The sequence below is a fragment of the Carassius carassius genome, chromosome 21 (assembly GCF_963082965.1).
Source record: "Carassius carassius chromosome 21, fCarCar2.1, whole genome shotgun sequence".
Lineage (NCBI taxonomy): Eukaryota > Metazoa > Chordata > Actinopteri > Cypriniformes > Cyprinidae > Carassius > Carassius carassius.
In genome coordinates this window covers 9,648,439-9,659,585 of record NC_081775.1, presented here as the reverse complement: position 1 = coordinate 9,659,585, position 11,147 = coordinate 9,648,439, and the positions used below count along the sequence as shown (strand labels likewise).

The window sequence follows — 11,147 nt, the reverse complement described above, 5'->3', positions numbered from 1 at the left end:
TGATTCCAACAGTTGCCGTGTCCACAAAAACAGATTTTCTCTAGTGAGAAATTTCAGTTTTTACTTGCCAAATAAATACCAGTTCAGTTCCCTTATAGTTTGGTCATTGTTTTAAAGGCAAGTTCCCTTTAATGCAGCAATTACATATCTGTCACAAGTTCATTTGTCACGTTGTATGGAGGACATGAAGGAAATCTACATAAGCAATGCATCAACTCTCACTCTGAGGAAAGGTTCATCAATCGTCTAAACTTCACCGATTGAAATTACAAGTTTAAAGTTCAAACCATCAGGCTTTTAATTAAAAAAAATAGTTTGAATAACACTAACAGTGCTAGTTAACTGTGACTCCAAAAAAAAAAAAGAAAAAAAAAAAATTGAAGTGGCGAACCTTTCCTTTCTTTCCATAGATCAAATGAACACTTACCTACCGATATAACATATAAAATCAATTTACATCAGTCCCCTTTAATGATATTGAGTGCTAGAAACACTTAATGAATTATTATATAAATAATATGCACAGTTTACCTATGCATACATGGGGAAAATTCAATAACATGACTATAATTTGTCAGAGTATCAACTAAATCACTATGGTAAAACGTTTCCCCAAATTGGATACACACTAAAGTGGCAAAATTAATCCCTGTAATGGTACATCAAATAAAGTACTTCCGAACAAGCTGTTAACATTGGCCACAATTAAAAAAAAATGGGAGAAATGCATTAACATGAATCAGTTCTGAATTGCACCTGAAGTTGACCTTGAATCATCACATCTATGTGGCGTATAGAGTCTCACCACAGCGAACAACAGCATGGCACTAAGTATACACAGAGATCAGCCCCCAAAACCAACAGACACACTGGTCCCGCTCCATGAAGAGTTGATTGACCATGCAGTGTGTAGTGCAATTTATGCCATAACCAGTTATTATTACACACATTTCAAATGAGAAGATTGAAACGTTAGAACCTGCACTAAGTATACACTCGAACCTTCAGCGGACATTTCTAGCGCGGTAAATTAATGGCATAACTGATGCATCATTTGATAAAACACACATCAGCTTAATGATTGGAAATTACATGGCACTTAGCATACATACTCGTGAAATAGCTTCAAGTCACCATTTTTAAATACACTTGATTTGTCTTGAGATGCACTAATGAACGTTAAGGTGTATAAAAACCTTGGAATGGTATTGTAAATGCAAGATTATGTATTCCGTTCCTTCTTGAGCCACTCTGTTTGGTTACTGATAAACTACCATTAAGAAACACTACAAAACTATCACAGGTTCTCTACACAGGGATATAAATGGATTTAAGGGCGGTGTGCTTTGGATTCTTGTGATGTCCGTACGACCGAAATCCTGCACACTTTTTAAATGAGTACATTTACAGTTGAAAGATGGATGAAATGTTTTCCTACCAGTTGGAAACGGTATAAATAAGAGAAAACAGCTGCTGAGGTATGAAAGTTCATGAGTCTGGTGTATCGTGTGTGTGTGTGTGTGTGTGTGTGTGTGTGTGTGTGTGTGTGTGTGTGTGTGTGTGTGTGTGTGAGTAAAGGCTGAAGTGAAGTTTTGCTAGTTTCAGTCTAGTAGTGGTTGATATCAGATGAATGAAGGCATATTTAAACACCAAATCTGGAAGAAAAGCGGTTTTGTTATCCTAAAAGGTCTAAGTGCTCAGCTGTGGGATTCTTGCAGTGATTATGATGTGGATTATTAGATGATCGACACCGTTTCCACTTGGAGCTGCCGCAATTCAAATTTAGCATATTTTTTATACATTTTCCACATCAGCAAAGTCTGAGTAGCTCAGATTAAAGAGTCCAGCAATGTACTCTGATTTAACACCAAATTGTTTATGAGCGCTTAAGTAACCATTTCAGTCCGTTTGATTTTCTGTAAATCGGTTAAATTAGCCACTTGTGAATAATGTGATGAGATGAAAAGGTATCCCTGACGGATTTGTTGTGCTGTGATTGGCTGTGTGTCTGCTGGTGGACGGCCTACCTACTCAATGGCCACGCCCACTGAGATGGCTCCGCCTTTCACCACTGCCAACGGCCTTTATGCACAAAGGAAGTGACTAAAACTGAGATACTTCCAGCTTGCGTTCAATGTCTGACAAACAGATCAGATGAGATTCAGATAACGGACTTCGGTCTTCGGTCTTAAAGGGATACTCCAGCTAAAAATTATTTCTTTTGGTCATCATTCGCTCAACCTCATGTGGTTCTAGATCCTGTTGAACATAAAAGAAGATATTTTGAAGAATGTTGCTAACCAAACAGATCTGGTCCCCATCGACTTCCATTGTTTGTTTTTGTGCAGTCCACCAAATTTGGTTACCAACATTCCTCAAAATATCTTCTTTTATGTTCACCAGAAGAAGGAAAGCCAAGAAGGTTTGGAATGACACGAGGATGAGAAAATCATGACAAAATTCTCAGTTTTAAGTGAACTATCCCTTTCAGTGGACTGGAAGAGACTGAAACTGCCAGATTGAGTTTGTTTTTCAGTGATATTACAAAATGTGCTAAATAAATAGGGGGAAACGATGTACTGAGCTCCTATTTCCTTGTGCTTTTAGGCCTTTCGTCACTCTCTGAAGCGAAATATGACAACGGCTGCTCAAATACATGTCTTCTTTTCATAAGCGCCGTTTTTGGCCTGAGAGTATGCAAGGCAATGCACATTTTGGGTTGAGGTTGGAGGTGTTACGTGTAGACGGAAAGAAAAAAAGGGGTTAGGGTAGATAGGTATTGTGTGGGGGATGGAGAGGAAACAAGAAAGTTGTGTGTGTTTGTGAGTGCATGCGTAGTCACTATATTAGCTTTCCTTTGCAAAAGAACATTTAAAAAGCCCCCTTCCCGTTCCCTGTGGAGGCCTTTCTGTGTCGAGAAAATCCCCTGAATAATATGAGTTAATATTCTGTCATTGTCAGTGGCTCTTTACTGTTCCAGCAATCCTGAGGGAGCATGAGGTGAAGGAATAAATGTTCTCCTTTCTGTCACAACGGATAAATAAAGGTCTATAAACGAAAGCTTGTTTTGTCTCCTGTCCTCTCGGCAGGCCGTGGATGGATAGTGAGGGCCAAGGCAAGGGAAACGGACTCTTTCACGCTCTGTGACCGGTCTTAAAGGGCAGGAAAAGTCTCATTCTTTCCTCTCTTTGTTGTTCACTCGCTTTTGTTTCCTGTAGTCCCGCAGCAGTCTGTCCACTAGGGAGCAGAGTTTGACATGGAGTCAACGGAGTTGACGCTGGAAGACGAGACCCGGCTTTGAGCGATGGTCGCCTCTGGATGCTAAAGGGTGACAGACAATGACAGACAGAAATAGACCATGTTAGTGACGATGCATAAATGCTCTCTCACATATAGACGTGTACGATCAGGGGCCAAAATTAACACATTACGCAATCAGATAATTCTCCCATGTATTTTTTTTAACTGAAAAACTGTATTTATTTTCCAGAAATAGGGGTTACATGAAAATAAATGTGCATGCTTTAGTTCAGTCTAGTTGTACTTGTTATCATCAGTCTGATTAAAAAAAAATAATAATAAAATAAATAAAATAAATAAATTCCTACTTTGATTACTTCGAAATGACAGTAAAGACACTCATAATGTTAGAAGATATTTCTTTTTCATATAAATGTTGTTGTGAACTTTCTTTTCATCTGAGGATACTGAAAAAAGAATCACGTTTTCAAACCAAAAATATTATGCTTGTTTTTAACATTAACAATAATACTAATAATTCATGTTTCTTGAGCAGCAAATCAGCGTCAGAATGATTTCTGAAGGATCATGTGACACTGAAGATATATTGAAATAGAAAACAGTTGTTTTAGATTGCAATAATATTTCAATAATATATATATATATATTAAAAAAAATCAGAATTTCTGATCAAATAAATCTTCTGGGTGGGGGAAAAAAAAATATGACTAACTCTTAAAAAGGTAGTTTATGTGGTGTATTTCTCGCATCAAACCACCAAAATAAAAACAAAGAACAAAACCGTGATTTTTTTTGTTTGCAGATAAATAATTCATTTATCACATGAACTCTTTTGTAAAGAGAGAGAGAAAAAAAAGAATAATTTTTAATAATGCAAAATACAAGCAAATGCACTCAAGAATTCTGAACCCCCTTTTTGAGTTTGGATGTGGCCAGTGTGTTATTTTTGGCCCCTGTGTAGAAATCTTCAGCCCGAGCGCTGCTGTTCTGCTCTACATGTGTGAGCGTGTGTGTCCTGATGGGGTGTTTGACCTGGTCTGTAGTTAACTATTGTGTTCCTCTGTGGTGGAGGTGGAGGAGATCCTCACATGTCTCCTAAAGATCCTGTCCAGCAGGCTACGCCGAGGAGGCTCGGGAGGCTGGTTCCAATCCAGGTCAGGGGGCCGCGTCCCCTGAGGCCCGAATACGTTAAGGTCACTGAAGCACTCAGTCTCGATCATCTGCAGCAGAGAAGAATAGAAAAGGAAGGAAAGAAAAGATAAAGAGACAACGATTAACAAAGACAGAGAAAGGACAATGAGAAGGGCAAATCATCCTTATTTTTTGAACATCTTTACAGAACAGATAATTATGGTTTTGGATGCTGATTGGTTAATGCTGCCACCCGGTCATGCGTATATACATTATTATTACTATTAACACACCTGAACACCTAAAAGGTCAGGACCATTTTTAACATTGTTTTTTATTTTGGTTTGCCACATAGAATCTTAAAGTGCCCCTATTATGGATTTTATTATGGAAAATTACCTTTCATGTAGTGTGTAACACGGCTCTAAGTGAATGAAAACAACTTGCAAAGTTATAAATCTGAAAGTGCACCTTGTATAAAGTTATTGTCTCTCAAAAGAAAGAGTCGACTCTGAATCATTGAAACGAGTCATTTTTAAAACGAATCCCAAGCCGTTTCTTGTTGATGTCAGCATGAAAAATTAGCACATTGCCCTCCCACTTGTTGGTCTTTTCCCGTTGTTCTGAAGGAAAAGGCAAATTTCTTCTTTGCCACTAGGTGCCGCTTTTGGAGCGGAAAACTAGAAGTTTTCCTAGTAATGCTGTACACAAAGCAGCACTGCGCTCACAAACACTGCTTTATCAGTTATTACAGGTTCATGATGACATTAAAATGAGACCAATCTGACCAATCACTGCAGATTAGCGTCACGCAAAGGAGGGGTTTGGAAAAATGAACAGTTGAGCAAATCGTTTGGGAGTCATTCAGAAAATAAGGTATAAAAAAATGCATATTATAAGACAATGAATTTTTTTTTTTTTTTTTGACCTTGTATGCATTTCAAACTTATTGGGGACCAAAATATGAACCTTTCATTACCCATAATAGGGGCACTTTAAGTAGAACAGTTTGGTAAACTAACAGTACAATTGCAGGGTATTTTTATTAAGTACATAAATATGTAAATGTATTTGTAGTATACTTAGTACAAAATAAAAAAATATTTATTAAGGTTCATTATTGTGGAATTTGAAAAAAGTGCCATGTTATTATGTTGGCAGCAGCTGGGATTTTAGCACAGCTTCGTACCTCATTTTGCCATGGGATGGAGACGCTGCCAGTGGCAAACTTGGTGTAGAAATCGTTGTCTGTTTGGTCCAGGTTGACACCCTTAACGGTGGAGAACTGCTCAATATCCAGAACATCCTTACAGTAGACCGCCCTGGGCTATCAAATTAGCAAAGAGGGGAAACAGAAATCAAAAACAGAGCAATGAAAGAATTTTATAGAAGTTTATTTTTGCCATGGAATAAAAAATAGAAAAGTTAAAATATTTTTTTCTTGCCATTCTGAGTTTGTATTCTGGAATTCTGAGAGGAAAAGTCATATCGCGAGTTTATAACATGCAATTGTGAGATAAAAACTCAATTACTACAATTATCTTTTTATTTCATGAGCTTCCATCGAATTTAACTCTAGAAAGCCTACTGTATCATATTTTATAAATGACTTATTTACTTGCTATTTAATATTTCAAGATGAACATTTACTGGTTGGAAGCAATCAAAGTTTACTTGATTATCTATACATAAGATTTTTTTCTTTCTTGATTTTTCTTTAAAAAAAAAAAAAGGTTAAAATGAGTTTTAAATAAGATCTATCAGGCTTCAGAGGAACATTTATTTGTTCATCTCTCAGTTATCAATGTATGGCAGTGCATTAATATATTTTGCCCCCACAATAAAAACTACAGTGCTTTAAAAAATAAGCATATAAATGTATTCTTGTGACATACAGAGTAACAACTGATATTAATATGCATTTTATGCAAGTAGACTGCCATACTGATATTTACAAGCCATCAGAATTTTATCTTACTTTCTGGTCATATAAATATTATCATCTGCACGGAGTTGAATGTTTTTGCGCAGTCTGGGCATCTGGATAAAACTGAGCTGTTATTCTTCCTAAATATGAGCTCCATATTTTCACTATATCATACCATATGAGTCATAAAAGCCTGATGTATCAAATACGATACAAAAAAACACATGCAAACATCATCAATTTTTTAAGTTTAAAAAACATTTTGTCTAAAGCTGCAATAGTATATTTAAATTTTTCTGACTGTTATTTCAGGCACACGAGAACAGGAACTCACATCAGGCACAAAGGAAGGCTCCAGAATGCCGGCCTCCAGCCTCTTGAAGTTGATGTTCTTGAAGAAGGGGTGGGCTTTGACTCCAGCAGCTCCGTCCGCCAGGCAGCCGAGCCTCTGCTTGGGATCTTTGGCTAACAGCTGCGGGACAGAGAGCGGAGAGCAGCCAGTCAGACGTTAGGAACACAGGTTTGTACATCAGGTTTGAGTGGAATGTGACCTATTACACCACAGCCGAAGCTGCTCAATGGCTTCCAAACACAAGGAAAAAGAGTGCAAGTGCCAAATGAAGACATTTAAGTGGGGCAAACATCCTAAAACTAGGGTCAGAAATCACAAACCAGACATCACAAAACCACACGCAGGAACGAGTTAGGCTGGGATCTTTCGTGAGCTCATATGTGGAGGCCATTTGCATGAGGACAAGGAATTTCTAATTCAAAACAGCTAAAAGGATGGTTCACCCAAATATTGTCATCGCTCACTCGTCCTCATGTCATTCTGATATTCATTTCACTTTAAATCTTCTAGTGGAAACAAAATAAAAACAATCACATTTTCCATACCTGAGCATGCGGTGAAGAGCAAAACAAGTCCTCCATGCCATTCGTTATCTATTATAAAGTCATATATGATTGTGTGAAGACCAACATGTATGTTACCCTCTGCTGAAACTCAAGTCTAATTTGGTTTTTGAAAGAAATCTCTTCTGCTCTCCAAGGCTGCATTTATTGGATCAGCAATGCATTAAAAACTGTAATATTTTGAAATATCATTACGGTTTAAAATTGACAAGTTTCTTTGAAATAGGGTTTCAAATGTCATTTATTCCTGTGATTTCAAAGCTGAATTTTCAGCATCATTACTCTTCCGTGTCACACGATCCTTCAGAAATCATTCTAACATGCTGATTTGATGATCAAGAAACATTTCTTACGATCAATGTTGAAAACAGTTTTGCAAACCATTATACCGTGATTTTTCATGATTCTTTGACGGACAGAAATATCTGAAACAGCAACATTATAAATGGGTTTACTCTCATTTTAAGAAAAGTAATACTTTCTTACAATAGTTTCATAAAAGTGTGACTTTGATATAAATAATTACTACAATTATTGAATTGCATGAATAATTGCTTCCAAAATAAAATAATTGGATTTTATATTACCAATGTACAAAATCAAATTGTTAAAATATGAATTACATCTTATTTACTTTTTTATTATGTTGGAACTAAGATTAACACTTTGTAGAAATGTGTAGTTTTTAACGTTTATATATTATAAATCATATACATATTTATTTCACATATTAACTTTAAAGTCCTAAAAATTCCTTTCTCTCAACTTTTCTCTCTCTGTTCACTTATACTGTAAAATAAAGTCATATGGGTCTGGAGCAAGGTGAGGGTGAGTAGATTTTTTCATTTTTAGGTTGAAAGCCAGTCACATGACACAACCCTGATAAAAGGCAACAGAGCCTCTTTACAATAAATGTAGATTATTTAACAATCCTGAACTGAGCTGGTCTCAGAGAACTCATTATCAACTTCTTTCCCAACAGAAAACACGCACTAGCAGCCAGTGAAATGAGCCAAGCATATATAATGGACTCAACTTTACCAGCTTTGTGCGCTCAATCAATGGGCTCTAAATCAGCTTCTATGGTGCATTTGACTAAAAAGATAATGTAGCTTTGGGTACAAGCTCTTAGTTGTACGCTGCTGCTGCATCATCTTGGATGTTGACCAGTATATGTATATGTGTGTGTGTGTGTGTGTGTGTGTGTGTGTGGCCTCACCATCCTGCAGATGGCTTTGGTGTCTTCTGTAAACTTGTCGCTGTACTCCTCCTCTTCCTCCTGCACCCTCTTCTCCACCTCTTCTCTCTTCACTCGTTCTTTGCGAGCGCGGAAAGGTGATCGGCCGGCGGTCATCTCATAGATCAGACAACCCAATCCCCACCAGTCCGGACTCATGCTGTAGCGCTCGTTATTGATCACCTCTGGAGCTGTCCGTCAATACAGTTTGAGTCCATCAATCAATATGAAAGATTTTAATGTGTGCTATGAACGGATATCTAGCAGGACTGATCGGTGCAGCTAAAAACTAATATTTTTGCCTTTTGATTCTTTCAACAGATACACTGGCATTCAAAAGTTTGGGTTTCGAAAAAAGTCTCTTCTGCTCACCAAGGCTGCATTTATTTGATCAAAAATACTGTAAAATAGTAATATTATTGCAATGAAAAACATTTTCTGCATCATTACTCCAGTCTTTAGTGTCACGTTCCTTCAGAAATCATGTGTGTAAACCACATAACACTATTTTCAGGATTCTCTAAAATCACAAATAGAAATCTTCATTTTTTTTTAAGCACATTTATTTAATGCATTATTACTACATGCATCCTTTCTTGAAAATGTTAAATCCCCAAACTTTCGAATGGTACAGTATATCAAGAATATATTAATATTTGTTTACTGAATTTCCAAAAAGACATAAAAAAAATTATGATTTGTTTATAAACGAGACACTATTATGCTTACATTTTACATTGCCAACGGAATCACTGTCAATATATGGTGAATATTCAACATCTCTCTCTCTCTCTCTCTCTCTCTCTCTCTCTCTCTCTCTCTATATATATATATATATATATCAGTGCAGTTAAAGATTATTACCCATGTAGCCCACAGTCCCCACTCGGCCACGGATCTGTTCTCCATCAGGCACTTTTATGGCCAGCCCCAGGTCTGAGATCCTGATATGACCTGTAGGAACAAATGCATAATGCATGCAAAATGCATTTATTGTTGCATTTCACAGTTTAACAAAATGTATCTCAAAGAACATAAAGGGAAAGAAAAAGTGTCATCAGGACAATGCAATTCCATATTTAGCTCACTTGAAGGAAATATTTATTGGACTTACCATTATCATCTAAAAGTATATTCTCTGGTTTTAAATCCCTAGAATGATAGAAAGCAACATAAAAATGACTTAACCATATCATTTCATGAGGCTGGGGGCATTTGAGATTGATGTAGAGCTGCACACCTGTAGACGATAGACTCTCTGTGCAGGTGCTCGAGACCGCAGCAGATCTCAGCACCGTAGAACTGTACACGCTCCTTCTCGAAGCCTGGGGTTCCCATGTTATAGATGTGAAACTTCAGATCACCACCGTTCATTATGGTCAGCACCAGACACAGGGCATCTTTGGTCTCATACGCGTATGCTAAACTAACCTGAGAGCCAGAGAAACCATAACGATCAGAATGAGCAGAATATTTCCGTTTTGAAGTATACAAAAAAATGGGAGGGAGACAGGAAGGCACTGAGGAATACACACTTGACTGTCTGGCCACTTGTGATTGAATTGCAAAAGATGTTTATACCAGGTGTAAACTAAGCCAGAGGAAAAAAAAAAAGAAAGATCACAGATAAATGAATGAATCCACTTACCACAAACCTGCTGTTGACCTTCTCCAGAATCTGTTTCTCATTTAGAGCCATGGCCTCCCCCTTCCTCTTCTTTATCCTTTTCTTCTCCAGCTTTTTACAGGCATACATTTTACCCGTGGCTCTCACCTGGCACGCACACACCTGCGCACAGATGGACATGTATTTTCATACACCAAGAGCTACCTGCTGCCTAAATTGCATGTGCAAAAACAATTTGCAAAAAGAGACGTGTAAAGCACAGTTCTCACAGAAGTCCGTTTCAAACCAAGCAGCTTTGTGTGGGTTAGGTCAGAGTGAATTTGCATTAAAAGTTCCATTCACACCAAGAACGATAACTTAAAATATATAATTGTTCTGAATTTAAGAGAATCCCTTACAAAAAATAACCATGGTTGCATTGCACCAAAAAAAAAAAAAAAAATTGGTTAACCATGGTTTTGCCACACTGACCATAGTTTAACCATGGCTTTTGTAATAATACTGGTTATAGAAATGGTACTCAATACGTCAAAAACCATGGTTGCATCACCATTACTATAATAAAACCATGGTTCATTTTCATAAGGAATACATAAGGGATAGCATAGTCAACACCACAACTGTCACAAAAATAGATATCGCTAGGATCACTTTCAGAACTATTTTTTCCAGATAATAAAAGAAAAACACTGACAGCAAATCAGATTCCTTTCAAATTTAATGGGGCTGTGCATTTAAACTAGACAGAGAAACTCTTCGCCAATGTCCAGAAAAACCACCCACAAGTCAAACCACCTTTTCAAAGATGTTTTACAGAAAGTTAATATATGGAAGACAATTGGTTATGAATTAATGGAGAGTAGATCATTATGACAGGCTAGCAAAACTGTGTAAAATAAAACAAAGTAACCTCAAGGAATCCTGCAACAGTTTCAACAACATTATCTTGCCTTCTTTTGAAGTTGCAGTGAAAAGACTATAGTAGTAGTTTTTTGTTTCAGTATGTCAGCTAAATTCGCTGTATTGTATCAGGGTTTCCACAAATCTAT

The 11,147-nt window shown here is 37.1% G+C and overlaps 1 protein-coding gene across 2 annotated transcripts in view; it reads right to left on the bottom strand.

Annotated features, from left to right (window-relative positions):
- Positions 1-2,609: 2,609 nt before the first annotated feature.
- The window catches only part of LOC132097494 (G protein-coupled receptor kinase 5-like), a 50,950-nt gene continuing 42,412 nt past the window's right edge, over positions 2,610-11,147 (bottom strand). Inside the window, exons 8-16 of one of the 2 annotated variants that reach the window (XM_059503233.1) lie at positions 10,120-10,260; positions 9,712-9,902; positions 9,586-9,623; positions 9,336-9,425; positions 8,454-8,662; positions 6,654-6,791; positions 5,582-5,719; positions 4,294-4,481; positions 2,610-3,321 (exon numbers count right to left, since the gene is read on the bottom strand). In XM_059503233.1, coding sequence (XP_059359216.1) covers positions 4,305-4,481; positions 5,582-5,719; positions 6,654-6,791; positions 8,454-8,662; positions 9,336-9,425; positions 9,586-9,623; positions 9,712-9,902; positions 10,120-10,260 — 1,122 coding nt within the window. In that variant the 3' untranslated portion in view covers positions 2,610-3,321; positions 4,294-4,304. The remainder of the gene's footprint in view (positions 3,322-4,293; positions 4,482-5,581; positions 5,720-6,653; positions 6,792-8,453; positions 8,663-9,335; positions 9,426-9,585; positions 9,624-9,711; positions 9,903-10,119; positions 10,261-11,147) is intronic. The other variant, XM_059503232.1, reaches the window with a different exon arrangement.